Below are 23,296 nucleotides of genomic sequence, written 5' to 3'. Positions count from 1 at the left end.
AGATCCAGGCTTTGGAATTAGTCTTGGAATCTATCCTTTGCTTTTAAATCTATAGTTATGCTACTTAGAACAAGTTACTAAATTTGCGTAAGCCTCAAAGTCCTTTTCTTTTAAAAATAAAAGGACTTATTACTTACTTTTGATCACAGTCTTAAATGGCATTATTTTTTTCAACACAGAGCTGGTAGTTCACTTTCAAAAAGATTCAAAGATAGTAAATTTCAACCTCCAAGTTCTTGACTCCACTGTTTGGCTATCATTTATTTATCCTACTTCTTTTAATCTTTCTATCATATGTAGGATTCCCTTACTAACCCCCAAGTTTTTGAGTCAGAGACTGAATGCCTCATTGGTCTCTGTAGACCCCCAATGCCTGACATGGTAATGGAAATAATACAGATCAGCCAGCATCCTTTTCTCTTGCCAAAATCATCCTCTATGAAGTGTCCTCCAAAAGCTTCAGGGTTCATGAAGGAAATTTAGAGGTAAATGATTAGATTATGAGAGCTGTAACCTAATTGGTCCATCAGACCTTGGACTGACTGACTGACTGGGTACTAACTGTATTATGATGGGGTATGGCTAGAGAAGGTGGGTCATTGGAGGTGGACCCTGGAAGGGTGCATCTTCTCTGTGACCCTTCCCTTCTCTCTGCTTCCTGGCCACCATGAGTGGAGTAGCACTTCTCTGCCATGCCATTCCACCATGATGTTCTGCCTCATCTTGGGCTCAGAGCAATGAAGTCAGTCAACCATGAACTGAACCTCTGAAACCATGAGCCAAAGTAAACTTTTCCTCCTCCACGTTGTTCTTATCAGGTGTTTTGGTCACAATGATGAGAAGCTGAATGACACATCTCACTTACCGTAATAGGCAAGCAGAATAGGTCAAGGTTAGTCATATATAGCAATGCTAGGAATAGCAACTAATCTTTACAAACAGTATGTGCCAAGCACTTTCCTAACAAACAATCATTTGTTCACTTAATTTCCCTAATACTATTACAACATAGGCACTGTGTAAGCCCTATTTTACTGATAAGGGAGCTGAAGCTCAGAAAGTTGGAGCACAGCTAAGTTTTGATACAGACGGGCCATGAAACAAAGAAGTCAGATCCCAAATCCAAGTTCTTCCAGCACTGAAATTCTGCTACTCCACTGGCTTTGTGTTCTTTGGCCTCATTATGCAATGATGTAAAATGCACAGATGCTTTCCAGTGTGTTGATGCCAGGAGGATCTTTGTTCTTTATTCTGGTCATTTCAGTAGTTTCCCTTAGTTGTCAGCCTATTACAGCTGCTAAAATATAAAGTCCTAATTATTTTCTCCATTATGCCTAGTGAGAACAATCCAACATGGAATTAGCATCTTCCTCCAAGGATTTATAGCCATTTAGCATTGTGTTGCCTTTTATTCTGTCCACAGAGTGCAGATAATGAGCTACTTCTGAGAAGTAAGATAGCCTGAGCATTTCATAATACAGTGAATATGATTGAAGTCATTAACCTATTATACTGGTTTGGTTACCAAAAAGAAGGCTTGCTTATCTGTGATCTCCAAAATAAAGAGGTAGGGAGAGGTGAGAAATCTTCCTCTTCTATTGGCTTAGCAAAGCAAGTAACTCAAACTTTCACCAAAAAACACTTAAAAATTTGGAGGTAATTTACATAGATTGGATAATTGTTTATCTTCTTTTCCCCCCTCCCCATGAGGAATAAAGCTGAAACAACTATCATTAATTGCTCCAGAAAATAAATATAGGTTTGCTTCATTGTACTTTGTGATCTTCCTCAATAGGGTGGAGGACGAAGATACCTTTCAGCCACAAATAATAGCTCCACATTTACAGCTTCCCCTCCAGGACAAGTACTGATGCTAAAGTCAGCATCAAGAGTCTCAAAGGGAGAATGTCTGCACAAGCTTGAAATGAAAGTTTACAGGTTATTTGAATAAGTTTTTCTTGGATTACATGAATTGCGATTCCTTAATTCAACAGAAAAACCTGTGCAGAGTGACTTGCAGTGGCCTTCAAAGTCTCTGGGAGCTTTAGAGGCCACTCTAAGAAACTGCTCACTCCATTGTGGCCTCTGCACCTCCAATGAAAAATGTTGCACCTGTTTCTAATTAAATTGAGGACTGACCTAATCTGATAATAATGATCATTTTTCTCTAGTCCAGAGCTCTGTTAAAACTCTACAATATGGCTGTGTGATTCTAAAATAGAATAAAATTCCCAAATCCCCATGCCCCAAATTACAAACAATAGTGCATGTAGCACTATTTTACTTGAACTTGGGAGTTCAAAGTGAAACAAAAATGACCTTCAGTGTTTAAGGATTTTTAAGCAGTTGCATAATAAGATAAACTCCTTCAAGAAAAAAAAAACATGAAAGAGGTGATCATATTATGTTACACCTAATGAAAAAATATCATATTCTATGGGAACAGCTACAGGTTAACTGGAAATAGCACTGATCCCTACTGTGGAGTCTTGATTAAAGCCAAGAGAGCCAGATTCATCAACTTCTTCATGATAACTATGATTTCTATCTAGATATCAAATGAATGGCTGTTCAAAGTTCCTTTCAGGAGTCTTAGAAATTTAAGCTCTCCATTCTTTTCCTTACATCTACATTTTCCATAGAAGATTTTGCATCTACCTGGACAGAGACTGAATTCTTGCATAGTCTGGAGAAGTGACTGAGAAAATGGACTTTGAGGTAACTCGAGCCCTGAAACTCATTAACAAATTACTTACTGCCCAAAACCTCAGTTTCCTCAATTATACAATGAAGGCATTATTTGCTATTATTCATAATAGCAAAATTTTAAACATCTACTAGGAAACACTTTGCTTATAATAATAAAACAAAATAAAATGAATAACTAGGTTCTTCTCATGTTTGCAGAATTCTGGTGACTCAGAGGGTCCACATGTAATGATATCAGGAATATGCATATTCTACCGCCGAAACTGCCATGTGTAGCAATGCTATACATTCATAGACATTTCTACAGCCTATGAACAACATATCCTCCATGGATTTCAATGCTTCTCCTTTTTGCCACTTCAATGACAATACAATATTCATTCTTCAGCCTGCAATAGGAGATGCATGTCTTTCTTTTTTTGTTGTTGTTAAAATAATGCAATTGTCATTTATTTTTTATTTTTTTAATTTTTTTTTGTTTTAATTAGTTACACATGACAGTACAACGACCTAGACATATCATACATTTGAATCAGATGGGATATAATTTCTCATTTTTCTGAGTGTACAGGTTGCAGAATCACATTGGTCATGCAGTCACGTATATACACACAGCAATAATGATGTCTATTTTATTCTACTGTCCTTTCCTTCCCCCCTTCCTCTCCCCTCCCCTCCCATCACTTCTCTCTACCCAATCTAAGGTGACCCTATCCTTTTTTTTTCTCACATCATCATACATGTATTTTGTATAACCATGAGGGTCATGTCTTTCTTAGGAGTACGTCCTACCTGCTTGAAAATCCCTGGAGTCTCTGATTATTCCTTTGTCCTTCAGAGGTACCCTTTACACTTTTGGGCTTGGTGCCAACTTTAAACACTGCAAATGCTAAGTATTTCTTTAACCATGAACAAATGGGAGGAGAAAGGATAAAGAAGGGTGGTAACCCATAGGGAGGACATCAGACATATACATCAAAGAGAACCCATAGGTTACAGGACTGGGGGTAACAGAAAACTTTATCAAACCAGACAAGCACCTGGGAAATGGGAATAGTGTGCCAAACCTCTCCTGTCATAGTTAATTATCACTCCTTAAGGAAATTAGCATCTCAAGACCACCTCACACCCATCCCTCTGGACCAGGCAGTCTCTACCCTTGGGACTAGGTCAATACAATCTTAACAAAAAAGTTGCTGAGGGCTAAACAATAGGGTAGTAACCACTTGGGAAGATAAGCAACTAAGGTGAGAACAAGGGACCCAAAATTCTTAAAAACCCTGACTCTGTAAGAACCATGTCCTCCTCCCCCACAAGGTGGCCCACACAATGTCTGTCCTGAAAGTCTCTACTCTCACTCTATCTAATAAACTTCCGCTTGTTATTCTGTGAGATTTGTCTAACATTCTTCCCACAAAATCGCAAGAACTGGTGCCAATGGACTCCCAGGGCCACTTCAGCTCTGCAGGGTGGGGGTCACCTCTGTGACAAAAACACAGTCAAAGCAAACTTTCTTCTGAAGTCAAAGAACATAAGGACAATGAGGGACCCATCTAGATGATAGGAAAGGATACTCACTGACGACTGGAGCATGAGTCTGTAATATTTAGGAAGAAGGAAGGTGGCCAGATTTGCTTTTCCTCTTTTAAGTGTTTTTAAACAAATATCCAGCTAAATGTTGAACCAAAAAAAGCCCGAGGTTATTTCCTAGAATCATAGGTACATACTGTCTCTGTTTCCAAGTTCTGAGGATTGGTGTGCTTCTGATCCTAGTACTGTTGATTCGGATTTGTACTATTTGCTACTGATGTCAGCCAGACAATGACAACTCTAAGTAACAGAGTAACATCACAGGCAGCAGCAGCTGCAGAAGCAAAAAAAAAAAAAAAAAAAAAAAAAAAAAAAACCCNAATAGTCTGAGACACATTATAGTTAAAAAAAAAAAAAAAAAAAAAAAACAAGAACAAACCCTGGTTTGGAAGTTGGAAGTTTGAGATTCAGTTCTGCTCTACTGGTATCTCTATACGGAGGTACAATTGCTATCCTCTCCAAATCTCCCTTTAAACTAGAAGATGAACTTGAAGATGCTAGAAATAACCTCCAAATACCTTTATTTTTAATTTAAATAATTCTATCTTATGGAAAAAATATGGGAAAGAAAGGTGTTTTAAAAATGAACAACATCTTTTTGAAACAAGAATGTATTCTGTGACACTCCATTTTATGAGTCTTTTCCCACACAGGGGCAGGCAGAGAGATTTTGTTTTGTTTTCTTTTGTTTTTCTTCTGTTTGAAGTCTGGGAAAACTGAAGAGAGTTGTTTGTCACACTCTGGCCAGAAGGAAATTATATTCTTAATAAAATCGCTTTTGTTCTGCCTGACAAAATATATGCACTGAACAGATCTATGAAAATGAATTAAGCCAATTAGGAAATCCAAGTTAAAAATTGATATATTAATGTTTAATAGACTGCATTTCAGCATGGGGTGGCTTCTTAGTTATCCCTGTGGTAAAACTTTTGGAGAAGAGAAAGGATGAAATATAATAAAACCCTGCTTGTCTAAGTCCATTACTGGCTGACAGTATCCTTTGCCATTTTCCCAATGACAGAACAGACGTAGCAGGAGGTGGCTGAATTGCCTTCTGCTTCCTGCTGGATCTTTCTTTAAGAATGTGAAACTTTAATTAGAAGTGACAAGTTTCTGATCCAGTGTTATCTACGGGAGGCATGCATGTGAAGTCAAGGCCTCTCTCCTCCTCACATAAAAACAAATGGCTATTTTCATAGGGGTCAGCTTATGATAGAGAGCAAGAAAGCCATTCCTTCCAGAACTGTTCTAGTGAAGTCAGCAACAGTGCAGCTCCAGAACATTTTTAACAAATTGCAAAGCACAACTGTAAGATGAAAAACTGTGCTGCAAATAGCTTTACCTCTCATTAAAACATTAAGTGCATGTTAAGTAATAGTCCTACATTTTACAGCAAAGACCACAAGCACATTTCACCCTACATGAAAACCATAAACTACATCCTATATTGGATGAAGTAATTTAACCTAAGTATGTCCTATAATGGTTAAAGAATGAAATTGAGGAGGGTTTTATTGACAAGGCAACCATATACATCATAAACTGTTTTAAAAAATCAGAACACAAAATGGTATGAAGAGTATTCTTTTTTTGTTTTTGTTTTTGTTTGGGGTTTTTATGGATGGGGGTGGGTACCAGGGATTGAACTCAGGGGCACTCAACCACTGAGCCACATCCCCAGTCCAATTTTGTATTTTATTATTAGAGACAGGGTCTTACTGAGTTGCTTAGTGTCTCTCTGTTGCTGAAGCTGGATTTGAACTCGCACTCCTCCTATCTCAGCCTCTTGAACTGCTGGAATTACAGGCATGCACCAATGCGCCTGGTAGAGGATTCATTTTTGTTTAAAAAAATCACATACATGCTTTTTTAGAAGAAAACTATATGAAAGTGTATAGAAAAGGAACAAGTAAGTAACAGTTACCTCTGAGTGGCAGAATTAGGGGACATTTTTTTTCATAATTTAATCATATTTTCTAAATTTTCGAGGAGAAATAAATGTCATTTCATAATTGGATGAGTGTTTTCTTTGTGTTTTATTTTTGAAAAGTTTTTAATGTGACAAATATTTATGATGAAAAGTTAATTACTTGTCATAAATAATAATGTCCAATTTGGTTGTAGATTCTGTTTTTATTAAAATATCCACTATTGTATTTACAAAAGGATGTTACTTATTGATAATTCAGGTTGACTGCTCTTTTATATAAATGAATGTAATTATATTGTTTTTATTTTTAATGAACTAAAAAATTTTCAAGGAGATAAATGCCATGGCCAGAGTACTAAAAAATGTTAAATACTGCTATGTGCATAATTAAATGGAAGTTCTAAAAAGATATTTGCCTTGCATTAGCAAAATCACATAGTTATAGGTTTTAGGAGGTAGAATAAACATTTAGAAATCATTTAAGTAAATAATTAGATGAATTACTAATTTTCAGACTAGTGTATTGGTCTCTAATTCCCTGAATAATATAATTATTCATTAGTTTTAAAATCTTATATATGATATATTTACTTTTAACATATGCATATTATAAATAAATAACAATCTTAAGTACACACATATAACATTCTTTATAATGGTCAACACTATATTAAACTGGTTTCTACCTGCTATACTTTAGCCAGGTTTATGGATAAAAATTCTGTATTTTGGGGGTGGAATTGTGACTCAGTGGTAGAGCTCTTGCCTAGCTTACGTGAGGCACTGGGCTTGATCCTCAGCACCACATAAAAACAAATAAATAAATAAAATAGAGGTATTGTGTCCATCTACAACTAAAAATATTTTTAAAAATTCTGTATTTTCTGTTATTTTTTACCTGATTGGGACAATATTATTTTGGAATAGAAGGCACTTCAATCTCTTCCGACTATCTGGTATATGATTAGCTATGAATTATTCTGCCTACTCAATTGAAAAGTCTTTCATTTACAGTTCTGCAGCTTGGTTACTGCCACAAAAACATTCTTCTTATACCTGGCCATACCTCTTGATTAAACTCTCTAAAGAGTATAGTAAAATATAAGAGTATTTTATTTTATTATCAAAGTGGAGTCATTGGGCTTTAGCTGCAGCTAGGAAGGGTATGTGTTTATTTTGGTCTGAATATTCATTTCTTTCTGATTCATGAGTTGACCCTAATCAGAAAGTGAGGGTATGAGGAGGTGAGGCCTCTGGAGGTGGTTAGACCCTGAGGGCACGGCTATCATCAATGCCATCAAGTCCCTTACAAAAGTGTCTCCCCTGGGTGAGGACACAGCTGCCTTCCTCTCCCTAGGTGAGGACACAAGAGAGGGTGTCCTCAGGAGCCAGGAACATGGCCTCCTTAAACATAACCTCAGATGCTACCTTACCTTTTTTCTGCACTTACAGACTCCATAACTGTGACTTTTCTGAAGTTATAAGGCACCCTTTTATGGCATTTTGCTACAACAGCCAGAAAGGAATAAGATGGTGAGATTATATTCAAAGATTTCACTATTTTTCAGCCACAAACTACAATTTTCTGATAGGGAGGAAAAAACATTGTTCATAACTTTTTACCATAGCTCTTTAAATAAAGTTGAGAAAAATGGAGGAGTGATAAGACATGAAGAGAAGGGAAGGAAAGGTTTGGTTTAAGAAGAATCATGCAGTGCTTGAGTAAATGAAAGTTACTGACCACGTGCTTCAAATGGGCCACAGGACAGCTTTTAAAGACTGTCACAGTTGCTCAGGTCTTAAACCAGGAACCTATTGCTTACTGCTGAGCTCAAGCAGCCACATGCAATGGCTGGAGATCACTGGCTCCAGTACATTTGTGTCCTCAACTCATCTGACAGTCCTTCAAGTTCTCTTCACTAGCTCCTTCTCATTCTAGACGAGGCAGGCAGAGACCCTGGCTTTGTCTTCAATGCATTGCTCGCTGCCATTCTCCTGGTTATAGACAAAGGACATCCTGTCTTCCTTCACAAAATAATGAAAAAATAACAGGTAAAACTAAAATTTTCTACCCATCTCTACATTCACTGATTCAGTAATATCAAGTAACATTAAACACTCACTATCCACCTGTTAGTGCGCTACTCCATAAGGCATTTCATTTTCTGGTCTGATGTTGGTGCATTCTTTTACATTCATGGATCCTTGATACAAAAATGACGAGTTATAACAAAATTTATATCACCAAATTTGCCCCTGGAGAATCAAATCAAGGTTCAGCAAGAAGTGAGAGACCAAAGACGGAATTAAAGCCCAAGCTCTATTAAACAGCACTTGGTTCAGAAACTGGTTGATGTTCACAGTTGTGTCCACTTATCCAGCCCTGCAGTATTAGGACTCTGTTCCCTGAGTCTGAAATTATTATCAACCTGATGAACAGTGGGAAAACGGAGAGGACGCTGCACATCTAAGCTTTGGGAGAAGGGGAAACGGACAGAGATCTAATCAGGATCAGAAAATAGCCTATCACAGGAAGATCTAATATATTTTTCCTATTTCTAAGTCTCAGTCCTCACAGTTTGAACTTCCAACAGCCGTGGTACCTTGATGAGGGCTTGTTGCAGAGAAGTTAGTGTGCTATGCTCAAAACTCATGCTGACCAAATACAATGCATCACCATGAGTGACTTGGCACTCTTGCTGGATGCAGTCAGAAGCAATGGGCATGCTCTTGTGGGAGAATTTCACAAGGAAGTTAGCCAAGTATTAGCTGGAGAGCTTTGACCTTGCTGTTTGGATGGTAGCTTAGCCTGGCCATCTGTGGTCATGGATGCCACTCACTGAGCCGCACATACACTGAAATGAGATGGCCTTTCTGTAAATACAGCTCCTCCTGTTCTCAGATGATTCTCCACCTCCAAAAGGTCAGAAGGAACATTACTTGACTACAGATCTCTTAAATTATGAGTCATGTTTCCTAGATAACAGAACTAAAGGACTATTGACATCTGAAGCATAACTGTCTCCTTTTCCAAATTTTGTTATGAACATTTTCAAACATACAGACAAGTAGAAAGAATGACACAATGAACACCTACATAGCCATCGCTGAATTCAACAAGCATTACATTTTGCCATATGGCTTTCTTTCTCCTTACTGTGTTTTAATGCCTGAACATTTCACCAAAGAAAAACCTATGAAAGAAGCTCACTCAAATCCTGTGAATGAGTGTCTGTCCCTCCTCCTTCCAGCCTTCCCAGGTCTCAAGGTGTGGAGATTTTATACTCTTAGCTTATGCCTTGAACTCACCTGGCATTCAGCTCAAAGGCCTTGTTATTCCTTGTTCACCGTCTTGGTATTTAAAGCTCTACCTATCTCAACCTCCCTGTCCAGGTCTGGATGACTGCCTTGCAGTTTGCTTTAGACAGGCTAATGAACCCACCAACACCAAGTTCTTCACAATGGTCTTACCAGTGCCCTAGGAATCTACACACCCTGAATCATCTTTTAGTAAACTTGAACTGAAGACCTAAACACTTGAACTCAAGATGTAAAAATGCACTTGTTATTTTGGACCTTATCTGATCAATCAAGAATAAAGTCTGTATCTATAGAGCCAATGAAAACTATTTCCACCAAGCTTTTCTTAACCTCTTTTTAATTTTCTGCCAGGTACGTTCAGGTGATTCCTACTATTTATTTCCATCTTACCATCATGTGAATAGGACAGAGCGATGAAGAGTAATACCTCTGCATTCAGCATTCAGATGACTATGACCCCAAGCACAGTGGCAGTGTAATCTTATACATGACATCATTTCTTCATGTAATATGGAGAAACTAGTACCATGTACTTTGTAGACCTAAAGTTAACATTAAATGAGATAATGCATGCATAGTTCTCACAGAGTGATGAGTATATGTTAAATCCTTCATTGAGGACTACCCTCTAATACTGATATTTTAAGTGTTGTTTCAATACAGCCATTATTGAATACTGACACAAGCTAAATTTCCTGTTAGACTGCCAGCAATTAAAAAAAATGACAAAATTGAGGGTGGATGAGCAGGAGGAGGATCTGAGCATCTGTGAATCAATCCTGTCAGTGGACATTTTAGTTGAAATAAAATGTTCTACTATTTATCCATAAAAAAATGAATGGTACATTCATAAATGTTTTAAAAATTAATTTTCTGAATTAACAATACAATTGAGAAAACAATCACAATTTGTGAGGCTGCTCTGTGCATGTCAAATGCTTTCATGAATCTGCATGTTTGATCTAGCAGCCCTTTTTGGGAAGTGGGGATGGGAGAATGACGATTTCCTACCATCAAATGTTCAAAGCACAGAAATGGTATCCATTTGGTCTTAATGGTACAAATGAATAATGGAGTAGTCACTTTTTTTTTTTTTGGTATGACTAGTGACAATGCAAAGAAGTCAATTCATCATCTGTTCTGGTATTCCTTGTCTCTCTCAATTCCGAAGATATTCTGATTGCCGATTTTCCTGTACACTCAACTACATATGTATGCATTCACAAATTCATTCCCAATATTCACTGAGTTGCTATTTACATGTAGGTGCTTTGTCAGTACTGGATTTGTTATTCATATTGTTTTTGTTGTCATTATTATTATTATTATTATTGATATTGGGGATTGAGTCCAGGGGCACTTAATCACTGAGCCACATCCCCTGCCGCTCCCTTTTTTTTTAAAAAAAATATTTATTTATTTATTCTTTGTTGTAGTTGGACACAATAACTTTGTTTTTAAAATTTATTTATTTTTATGTGGTGCTAAGGATCGAACCCAGTCACACTAGGTGAGCGTTCTACAGCTGAGCCACAACCCCAGTCCCTCCAACAGTCCTTTTTAAATATTTTATTTTATTTAGAGACAGTTTCTCACTGAGTTGCTTAGTGCCTCACTAAGTTGCTGAGGCTGGCTTTGAACTCATGATCCTCCTGCCTGAGGCTCCCAAGCCTCTCGGAATACAGGTATGTGCGCCCGCAGCCAGTATCAGTACTGGATTTAAAAACAAAATACAACAGATCTCTATCCTAAAGGTGAGTATTGCAGGGAAAGAGTAAGAGCTCGGGATGATTTCTGCATGAATTCTTTAAAGATGAGATGATTTGATGGGAAAAGTATGTCCATCACCGAGTCCGCTGCGTGGCCACTGCTTGCCATTAGCAGTCCTCCCTGCCCAATGGCCAACTTATTATTTCTGTCTCTCCTCTGCCTTCTTCCAGATCCCTACTTCTCTCTATGCTTAACTTTTAAGAAGTGGGAGCTACAACCTTTCCATGTTTTCCATGGTCTACATGGCCACTCATTCATTAAGGTCTTTGTGATTGGCTGTGTTACGTGGTTGACTTCAAGATATATGTTTAGCAAAATGTATCTGCTGAACACAATTATTTCCATTGTGATTTTTAAAGTCACCACTGTGGTAGAATTTTTTCAGACAATGTTCAGTGTATTTTCTCTCTGTTTTTCTTCCTTCCTAAAGAAGCAAGTACGTGAGCAGTGTGGGTGTCTAATCCATTATTTTGCCTCCAGGGCTCCCTCTATGTCCTTCCTTTGTTGTTGTTTTTTTTTTTTTTCTCCCTCCCTTGACAGCTAAATGCCGTTCCCTCTACAACCATGATAAACAGAATCTGAATCTCAGGGTCTATGATCACACATGAGTCAAGCAGAAAATAAAAATGAGATAAAACAGGTAAGAAAAATATTCAAGTAGAGGTATCCTTGTGTAGCATTGGGCTCTGGTTTTGAAACTGGAACAGAGTTCAAATAACATCTCCAATGATTTTTATTTTGTGTGTGTGTTCTTGGGCAAGGCTCATCATCTTCTGTTTGTTCATTTGAATGTAAACTCATAACAATTCCTAATATGTGGGGCTATTATAAGGATTAATACAGTAGCTCCCCCTTATCCTTGGGAGGAATGTTTTCCAAGATCTCCAGTGGATGCCTGACACCATAGAGTGGTGGTACCAAACCCTATGTATACTATGCTTTTTCCTATGCATAAACACCCATGGTACAGTTTTATTTATAAAGCAAAGCATAGTAATAGATTAATAACAGTACTTAATAATAAAATAGAACAATTATAACCACACAGTACTTGAGTTTAGGCGAATGGAATGTGCTCTCTCTTAAATTTTCTTATTGCACTCACCTTCTTATGAGATGATGTGAGGTGATGCAAAGCCAGCCCGAGGAGATGCAGAGAAGTGACTGGCAAGGGCATTGTGATGCAGCATTAGGTGACCACGGACCTTCTGACACTGCGTCAGGAGGAGAATCATCTGCTGCGAGTGATCTGGGATCGCAGAGCCATGACAATATTGATGGGTGGATGTCAGGATGAGGTAATGTCAGTGGTTAGTGATCTTTGGTAGCTGATTGCAGAAAAATTTTGGAAGAACATCATAACCAGAAGTTGCTGGTCTTCCTTTTGAACTCATCAACATATTACTGCAGAGGTTGTAATCCTTCAGTGATCACATGGGTAACTTTAATGCTGCATTCCATCTGAGGATCACATTCCATAGTCTTGTCCCTTAATGTCTGCATAATTAGAAATCCTTCAGCAAATTTTAGGAATGCCCACACTGCTGGTTCTGCTTCAGGTTTTTCTTCTTCATCTTATTCTGTCTCTATGGGAGACTCATTGAGTTCTTAAAATTCCTCATCTGTTAACACTTCTTGATGGCCTTCCATATGTTGTTCCACTTTTTCACCAAGTGTGTTGGCAAATCCTTCTCCACCTACTTGCCTTGTCCTGGAAATGATTTTCTTAACTTTTCCATCATTCCCTGGGAAGACTTTACCATAATTTATTACCTCACTCTTTAAGTTACTCCCAAGGATATTGACAATGTCTTGTTTCAACTCATCATTGGAATTTTTGATGGATATTATTTCATCAGCAATAGTGAATTATTACTATTGCTGTATTATATCCAGATTAAGGTCTATATCATCTGCTGATCTAATGCAATCAAATGCCAGGTGGATATAAGTGGCCTTGACAAACTGAACAATGCTCTGGCCAAGGATCTAAAGCAATGAGATTGTATTCGGAGGTAAACATAGAATGTGGGCATTTTGATTTACATAGTAAGCAGTTTCAAGATGGCCAGGGACACTGTCTACTATTAATAGGACTTCAAATTCCAACTTTCCCTCTTCCAAATATTTTCTCACTTCTGAGATGAAGCACTAGAAGAACTTTTTCATAAACAGGATGGCTGTTGCCCACTCTCTCTGATTATGTTGCCAGAACATGGGCAGAAAACTCATTTTTGTTTCAACTGCATGTGTATTCTCTACTCTGCATCCTATGCCTGACTTTCTCACATGCCCGATTGCCTCACAGTACCAGAGTTGACAACCTGCCCTTCCATACTTCACGCCCTCATTTCCTTTGTTTTTGTTTTTTTTTTTCTTTGAATGTGGGTTCTATTGCATATCTTAGTTCAAAAGAGCTCAGTTTCACTGAATTTGAAGATGTACTTTGGATGCGATCCTTTGTCCTTAATCAGCTTCTTCAATTCTGCCAGAAATGTGACAGCAGCTTCTGCATCAGCAGATGCAGCCTTCCCAGTAAATTTTATATTTTTTTTCAGTTTAAACCTATTTCTGAATTGGTGTGACCATCCCTTTCTTGCAGTAAATGGTTTGGTGTCAATGGTTTCTGGGGATCCTGGGTCAAAGTCTTCTTAGGCTCAGTTCTTTTTAGCAGAAGATACCATTGTCAATGGGAACACATTTTCTTGACGTGTCTTCCACCCACAATTTTAATGCTTTTTCCATCTTAACTAAGCACTTATCACTTACTGTGGCTATAACTTTTACATTTTGAGGTGGGAGAGAAAACTAGCTTGGAAATCTTTTTCCTTCTTCACAATTTTACACTTAAAAGATACATTCCTTATTATGGATCTTAGCAAATTAAGTGTATGATGCTTTTTCATTCCTTGTAACTCAAAAACATTCACCTTTTCACTTAAAGGGAGCATTTTACAACTTGTCTTTGGCACATGTGAACTGCCAAAGTGGCATATGTGAACTGGCAATTTAGGACCATATTAAGAATAATAAGGGTTATATGAATGCAAGCACTGCAATACTTTGATAGGATATGATTACCAAGACAGTTACTAAGTGACTAATAGTTGGGTAGCATATACTGCAAGGAAACACTGAACAAAAAGATGATTCACATCCCAGGTGAGAGAGAGCCAGATGGCAACTAAGATTTTATCATGTAACTCAGAATAGTGCAAATTTAAACATGTAGTTTATTTCTGGAATTTTTATATATTTTCAGACCACACAGTTGAAATGGAAGAAAGTCAAACTGTAGATAAGGGGGAGACTACTGTATGAAAATGCATGGGAAACACTTAGCTCAACATTTAACTATAGTGTTCAATCAATGGATAATACTATTATTAGTACTATCATCACCATTCCATAAAATAGAATAGATCAGAGGTTACTGAAAATGTTAAAATTTGTAATATCTTCCACTATAATACATCCTTGATGAATGTTATTTTATTAGCAACAGTGACTTATTTCCACCACTGCACTATGTCCACACTATGATCTGTATCAATTGTTGATCAAATGCAATCAAATGCCAGGTGAGTAGATGTAAACTATAATGAAAAGAAATTCTCTGCCTTGTATTATTCTCAGAAATATGTGTGTGTGTGTGTGTGTGTGTGCGCGCGCGCATGTGTGTATTTTCTTCATTTTCCCCGGGAAGTCATACATTCCTTTTAATACAAAATAAAATTTAAAATTTGAAATTGCCTAATTTAAAATGATCCTTATCCACATAGCATAGCATCACAATTCTTTTTCTGACAGGGAGGTACCTTTAAGAGTATGAATATCCTACTAATAAGCATAAGACAAATACTTTGTTTATTTTCGGGTCAGAATGCTCCTTGGAGGGTGCGAGGGCACACTAAGCCTTCCTGTCATCAGAGGACCATGACCCAGTTCAGGCAGCTCAGGAGCAATTTACAAAACAGAGCATCTGCCACATTCAAACACAATCATTCAGCATCCATGATTTTTTTTTTTCCATTCTGAAGAAACCTTGCATCTCTTATTTTGATATTGTTTATCCCTATTCCTTAAAGAAAGCAGCTTTAGGATCAGCAACTGATTTTGGAAGATAATTCAGAAAAAAAAAAAAAAAACAAAACTTAGTCTTAGCTGGCGCTAAGTCCCTTTGTAAACATGCTATCCTAAGCTCTCAGATATTTACTGGATAGGAGGTTTAACTGTTTATCAGCAAAATTGCAGGCAGAGTAAAGAAAACAGCACATTACTCTTCTGTTACAAAAATCAATAATTATTTTGTTCAGGAAAAGTTAAATATTAAAATGGATACTACAGACCTGAGGCCATAAAGGACTGTGCCATCTGGATGCAGGCGGATCATGCGGTTTTTGACAGTCACTCCATGAACAAAAGACTTCTTATCGTTCAGGAAGTAGGTATCAGGCACCCAGAGCTGATCTGCCACTCTGTTGTCCAAAGTCAAGTTTAAAGGTATTACATTATAGGACAGCCTCTTATCTCTCCAGGCTTGCTGAAAGTACATTGTCAAGGTATAATCCTGTGGATATGAGAAGAAAAGTTTTTATTTGTTACCAAAATAGACTCGTTGCATAGACAAGCACCTCATTGTTACTGAGAAAAAAATACATATGGCCAAACACCATAAACTACCCCTAGATAAGTACACAAATATATTTTATTAAATGCATTCTTCCTAGACAACCACTATGTGCCATACATGCACTTTGTGTGTGTGTGTGCACGCACACTTTAAAGGAGGAGGGAAGAGAATATATCCATAGGAAGTTTATAATATATTTCCCAGGAGGAAAGACACTAAGACATAAATACTTGATAATTAATTTGCATTTCTTAAAGTGTAGTATACAGGACTATTGTAGGTGGGTCATAACATATTTTTTTAAAAAATAGCCATGTACTTGTTTTCTTGTCTTCTAAAAGAATTAATGAGCATATCAGACCTAAGGTTTCATATATTAATTCATTCAACAAAAGTGTTATTTGTAAGTATGATGTGACAGGCATCATGGAGGAAATGGGGTAAAAGTGTTTTGTTTTATTTTTTTTTTAAAAAAAAGGTTAAATGCATGTTCTCAGGGAAGTTTTAAATAAAGCATAGAAAAATGATAAAATAATGTCAAATAATGCTCCATTATACAATGCAAAGAAAGGAGAACATGAGATACTTCACTGGGATTGTAAAGAAAAAGCTCTTTAAAGAGTTGGCATGTTGAGACCAGGTAATGAGCCCAATTCACTGGCTCTCAGCAGAATATCCCAAGCACTGGAGAGTCTGCAAAGGACCTGAGGAAACATGGGATTGGAATATGTAAAGAAAAGAACAGAGACCTGCTGTTTAGAGCCCAGTGATGCACAGAGTGGTAATGGACCAGTGAAGAGAAACAGCCTCATGAAGTTCACACTTCAGTACAGAATGCAAATTTAAAAGAATAATTTAGAAAGTAATTAATTTATTACTGTAGCAACTGCAAGAGTTAAAAAAAAAAAGAGAGAGAGAGAGAATCCTAATCAGTCTAATCCATATGAGTTTCCCAGCAGAGGTGACATTTTCACCAAGTCTTAGCTGACTTCCTAGCTAACTGAACAACATTAACTCAGTCAATACAACATGAGAATTTAAATCCATGGATTATGGATCAACATGCAGGGCTCCTCTTTTTTCAGAAAATGAAATGCTACAGAGGGAGCACTGACCCTGGAATTTCAACTTTATTATTTCTCTACTTTTTTTCTAGGGTGTACATTTATATCACTTCTTTTATATTTCTTTTAGAGTAACTATAAACAGGGCTTTTAATTCAAGCCTGGCCTAATCAGGAAATTATAAAGGGAATTAAATGTACAACTCAAGTGAAATTTATAAACTACAAAAGCTATACATTATGAATGAATCACCTGCATATTTATTGTAAGATTTTTATCCACTAGAGGCCTATGGGTACAATGTGATTGCTTTCTCCCCTTCATCTGAACCACTAAGTGAGGGACCAAATGTTCATTTGAAAAAAGATAATTACAATTCTAGTTCAAAATCAATTCACTATGCCCTACTTGGGGGTTTCAAGAAAAAAGAAACTGGGATGATGTTTTAATCATCTCGGAAATCCCAGGTGCAACACAATGCCTAGGGCACAAATAATGAATCAATGAGGGTCCCATAAGGCACACCAGTTGGACTTCTGCCCATAATTGGACAGTTCTGTGTGTAAGATGCTTTAATCTTAATGAAGTCCTCACTTCCCACACTTGGTTGAGATTTACAATCATAATTTAGTTATACCATTTGAAAACATAACTTATAAGATGATATGTATAAACATAGAATAGGTTTTTTAAAGCAAACTACAGTCCCTGTGAAAACAGTAAGATGTTTTCTGTGGTTTCAAAAATGTACATATTTGGAAGAAATTCATAAGTCCCTGTGCAACCTTTTAAATTTATGACCAAACTTCTATTCTAACAAAAGATAAATTAACATTCTAACAACATATCAAATATCCCACGGTGAGCTTCTTTTCTGCAGCATGCTGTTTTAGTCCACGGTCCTAGAAAAGCTTTATATATATATATATATATATATATATATATATAAAAACTTGAAGATTCTCAAATTATGTAGCTAGAAAACAGAAAAAAAAGGCCAGTTGTATTTTTTTTCATGTGTGTACACTACAAATAACTTAAAAAGAGGACATATATTAAAAATTCAATTAATACTTGGAGAGGATGAATTCGGGGATTTCAAATTCTTGCAGATAAAATGGAAAATATGATTATTATTTTTATTGGAAGATAAAGCTATTTATACCTTCTTGATAATAAATCCCGTTGAGATTTAGGAGAATTTAGTTTGGAAGATGCTAGAGTTTATCAATCAGCTGAGATGTGTTTGGACACATGAAATTATATTCTCTTTGGGGCTAAATAAATGGTAATATTGTGAGATCCTGTGTTACATGCTAACTCCTGTTATTTGTCAGCAAGTTACTGCCTGCTAAGAAATGCTCCCAGACAGACCCTGATGATTCTGCAAACTGTCACATCAATTTCCATTTCATTTATTTTTAAATTACACATCCTGACATTATCAAAAGGGGAAGAAGCTCTTGAATCTGTAATCCATATTATCTAAAACAGGAAGGGATTTAGATGATTAAAACTAAAGACAAAAGATTTTCAACATTAAACAAGTTAGAGTAAGCCTACTATATATGCTCTTTCTCCAACTAATTTCGAGTATAAATCCTGATCCTGGAAGGAATAAAATAGCATCTAACTGTGAACTTTGCAAAGCATATGGTAGAGGGCAGCACAAGGAGAAGAAAGACCATCACAGATGGGAGATTCATATTTGTTTTATTTTTCTTCTATTTCTGTTATCTACTTAAAGTAAAACGCACATGCACGTACACAGAGTCAAAAGCATCCATGCCTAAGTGGAGAGATATAGCATGTTCCTGGATTCACAGAGTGAACAGTAAGATGCCACTTCTCTCTGAATTGACCTAGAGATGAAACTCAGTCCCTAGCTAGATACTACCTAGCAGATTTTTTTGAACATATTGACAAAAAGGTTCTAACGTTTATGTGGAAAACAAAGGAAGAAGAACAGCCAAAATGGTGCTAAAAGGGAAGATCCAATTTGAAGGATTGACTTTGATTGTAGGAGTTACTCCTATGCTAGACTAAGACAGAGTATTAGCATTGATAGAAACACAGACTGATGAAACAGGAGAGTCTAAAAACAAATCCCTACACCAGTAAGTTCACTTGGTTTGTGTCAGAGGTACAGACTGTAGAATGTCTAATGCTTTCAACAAATGAATTAGGTTAACTGGAACATCTATGTGCAAACAGACATAGAAGCTTGACGTGGAGTTCATATCATGTAAATCCATCATAGCTTGAAGCAAAAACAAGTAAAATTACAAGACCTTGAAATGAAACAGAAGAAATTCTTAGTGACCTTGAGTTAGACAAAGACTTCTCTGATGCAAATCCAAAAGAAGAACCGATAAAACAAAACAAAAAAAACTGGTCAACCGAATCTCAATAAATCTAAAAAAAATTTGCTGCATGAAAAACAGAATGAAGAGAGTACAAATACAAACCACAGACTGGGATAAAATGTTGACCGCCCACATATGTGACAACATAAAGGAATAAAGAATCCTCAAAACTCATCAAACAAGCCAATAAGAAATATACGAAAGATATGAGCAACACTTAACAAAAGAAAATGCAGAATGTTTTCTCTAATATGTGGATGCTAATTCACAATAAGGCAGGGGGCACTAGGGAAGAATAGTGTTACCCTAGATTAGGCAGAGGGAATTGATGAGGGGGAAGGGGAGGGGATGTAGGCATAGGGAAGACAGTAGAATGAAACAGACATTATTACTGTATGTATATATGTGACAGCATGGCCAATGTGATTCTGCAACATGTACACTCAGAAAAATGAGAAATTATATCCCATCTATATATGACGTATCAAAGTGTATAAAAGCATTCTACTGTCATGTATCACTAATTAAAACAAATAAAAAAAATTTTAAAAGTAAAATAAAGTATATGACTTTTCCAGAGAAAAAAGAAGGCATACAAATGCTAAGCTTATGAAATCATGTTAAGCATCATGAGTCATTATGAAAAAAAACAAATTAAAAACCATAAAGAGAGCCTGGTGGGGTGGTGCATGCCTATAATCCCAGCAGCTTGGGAGGCTAAAACAGGAGGATCCCAAGGTCAAACACAGGGCCAGCAACTTAGCAAGGCCCTAAGCAACTTAGGGAGACCCTGTCTCAAATAAAAAGTTAAAAGGTCTGGGAATGTGGCTGAGTGGTTAAGCACTCCAAGGTTCAATCTCTGGTACAAAAGAAAAAAACAAATGCAAACAAGCAAACAAAAAACATAAAGAGATCCTGCTACTATTAGAAAAGTTCAAGTAAAAACATGAAAAACAATGGGAAGTACCAAGTGCTGAAATGCACAGCCACTGAAAGAAAGCCTCCACATTATAAGCAGAAATACAAAACTACCAGCCACTTGGGAAACAGTTTGTCAGTTTTTTACAAAGTTAGCATACATTTGATCTATGATCTAGGAATCCCACTCCTGGGTGCAAATATTACAGCAGCTCCATTTCAATGGTCCAAACAAGAAGCCATCTGACCATTCCTTAAAAGATGAAGGAATAAACAAAACATAATACATCTACAACACAGAATATTATTCAGCAATGAAAAAGAAAAAATATCAAAATATGAAACAACATCAATGGCTTACAAATGTAGAATTTTAAGCCAAAGAAGACAGGATCAAAAGGATATGCACTATAGGATGCCATTTGTATGACATTCTGGAAAAAGGAAAAACTGTATGGGCAAAGAACAGCTGGGTGAGGAGGCTGACTTCAAATGGTGAGCAGGAGGAAATGATGTGGGTGACAGCACTGTTCTGCATCTCCTAGCTGCAGTGCTTACAGGATGTTATGCATTTGTTGAAACTCAGGTAAGCGCTTTTTAAAAGCATGTCTTGGGTCAGACACATCTATGTCCCTATCCCAATAGTACCACCTCCCTTCAGAATGACCTTGAGTGAATCCTTTGGAGTCACAGCATGTTTCCAACTCTAAAGAAAAACTATATCTAATGAACTTAGGAATTTGAAAAAAACAAGGGTTGGTTTGATACGTGGGGTGGGGAGAACAGGCATATGCATAAAGTAAGTTTCCTCCATGCACAGGGGAAGGGTGTCCCATAGTCTCCCACAGGGCCTGACCAGACCACTCCAAATGGTCATAGACTCTCAGATCCCACTGTGTGCAATGAGGCCCCCTGGACCTGGCAGCTTCAGAGGCCACTTCTAGGAATAAAATCAGTCTGTTCTATGTAAGGCTCTGCTGAACTCACATTCCAATCATGCTCTCATGCAAAAATCTTCTTAACATCTGAATCTCTTTTCATTTTTATTTTTGTTTTGCTGTCTTTGTGATTTTCTTTTCCTTATACCAAGATTTTAAACTTTCCTATCTATTTGGCTTAGAATTCTAGAAAACAAATAGTGAAACAATTTGTGTGTGTGTGTGTGTGTGTTTCTCTTTCTGTATTTTTTCTAACCTCTTTTAACTTTATTAATTTCTAAATTGCCTATTCATGTTTTTTTGTCATTTTTTTCCTACCTGGGAAAATAGCAACTATTACTGGAAATTTGGAAATTTGGAGACACAGACACACATACTAAATTCTGCTGTTTTTATTATTGTATTTTAAATCTCTTTCCATTTAATTTATTTTATAGTTCAGAGCAAAATTAGTACAGAATTTCTCTTTAGTACTTTTTTACAAAACTTCATCAAAAATTAAAATTTTCTATGATCATAAGACAATATCAAATTAGAAAGTTCATTTTCTTATTTTTTTTACTTACCACTTTATTATTTTTTTTCTTTTTTTTTATTGGTTGTTCAAAACATTACAAAGCTCATGGCATATCATCTTTCATACATTTGACTCAAGTGGGTTATGAATTCCCATTTTTACCCCAAATACAAATTGCAGAATCACATCAGTTACACATTCACATTTTTACAAAATGGCATATTAGTGACTGTTGTATTCTGCTACCTTTCCTATCCCCTATTATCCCCCCTCCCCTCCCCTCCCATCTTCCCTCTCTACCTCATCTGCTGTTGTTCAATTATCTCCCTTGTTTCCCCCACCTTTCCCCTCACAACCTCTTATATGTAATTTTGTGTAACACTGAGGGTCTCCTACCATTTCCATATGCTTTCCCTTCTCTCTCCCTTTCTCTCCCCCCACTCGTCTCTGTTTAATGTTAATTTTTTCCTCATGCTCTTCCTCCCTGTTCTGTTCTTAGTTGCTCTCTTTATATTAAGGAAGACATTTGGCATTTGATTTTAAGGATTGGCTAGCTTCGCTTAGCATAATCTGCTCTAATGCCATCCATTTCCCTGCAAATTCCATGATTTTGTCATTTTTTAGTGCTGTGTAATACTCCATTGTGTATAAATGCCACATTTTTTTTTATCCATTCATCTATTGAAGGGCATCTAGGTTGGTTCCACAGTCTAGCTATTGTTAATTGTGCTGCTATGATCATTGATGTGGCAGTATCCCTATAGTACGCTCTTTTAAGATCCTCACCATTTTATTATTATTAGCTAAAGTACAAAGCTTATTAAAACAGCACACCTTTATTCACTAATTTCCTTTTCTGTTTCAAGATGTATCCACAATCCACACTTGACCTTAGTTCCTAGCTGCTGAAACCTGTGACAGTTCCTCAGTCTTTCCTTGTTTCTGATGTCAATACTTTTGAAGAATAGAAGTGTTATGTGGTAGAATGTTTTCCAATTTGGATTTATCTGATGTGTCCTTATGATTAGGTTGAGATTTTTCGGTTTGGGCCAGAATATCATCTTGACAATGTCATCTGCACCATATTAGGGATAAATACTCTCCGTATGTCTTATTTCTGGTGATATCATCTTGTACAGTGGTTAAGGTAGTATCTGCCAGGCTTCTCCACCTTAAAGTTGTGATTCCTTCTTGATTAATAAATAACCTGGGTAGGTATTTTAGGACTAATGTAAATGATAACATTATTAAGCTCATGTCTATATTCACAGTGGGTTTTTTTTTTCCATCTAAGTTTCTACCTCTCTTTGTCATCCATACTGAACCAATGTTTTCACTCAGTTGACCAGTGTGACAAATTAGTAAGCAAACACCAACATAAATGCCTGAAGGTGTTCTACCATTAAATAGTGAGAAGTAGCTCCTTGCAGATCACTTTCCATTTATCTAATAATTTCCCTACCTGTGGCATTGCCCTGACGACTTCCAGCTCAGGACTTGCTTTCTGGAGGTCAAGTGTGGTATCTCCTGGTCTGGATCC

At 36.8% G+C, this 23,296-nt stretch overlaps 1 protein-coding gene across 2 annotated transcripts in view; it reads right to left on the bottom strand.

The window, feature by feature from the left end:
- Positions 1–23,296, bottom strand: part of Gabrb2 (gamma-aminobutyric acid type A receptor subunit beta2) — a 234,267-nt gene that overhangs the window by 137,160 nt on the left and 73,811 nt on the right. For both annotated transcript variants that reach the window (XM_015492645.2, XM_015492646.2), the window contains exon 4: positions 15,670–15,890. In XM_015492645.2, coding sequence (XP_015348131.1) covers positions 15,670–15,890 — 221 coding nt within the window. The remainder of the gene's footprint in view (positions 1–15,669; positions 15,891–23,296) is intronic.

The sequence above is a fragment of the Marmota marmota genome, unplaced genomic scaffold (genome assembly GCF_001458135.2).
Source record: "Marmota marmota marmota unplaced genomic scaffold, marMar, whole genome shotgun sequence".
NCBI lineage: Eukaryota > Metazoa > Chordata > Mammalia > Rodentia > Sciuridae > Marmota > Marmota marmota.
Note: the sequence above shows the minus strand (reverse complement) of the source record. Positions and strands in the feature narration are given on the sequence as shown.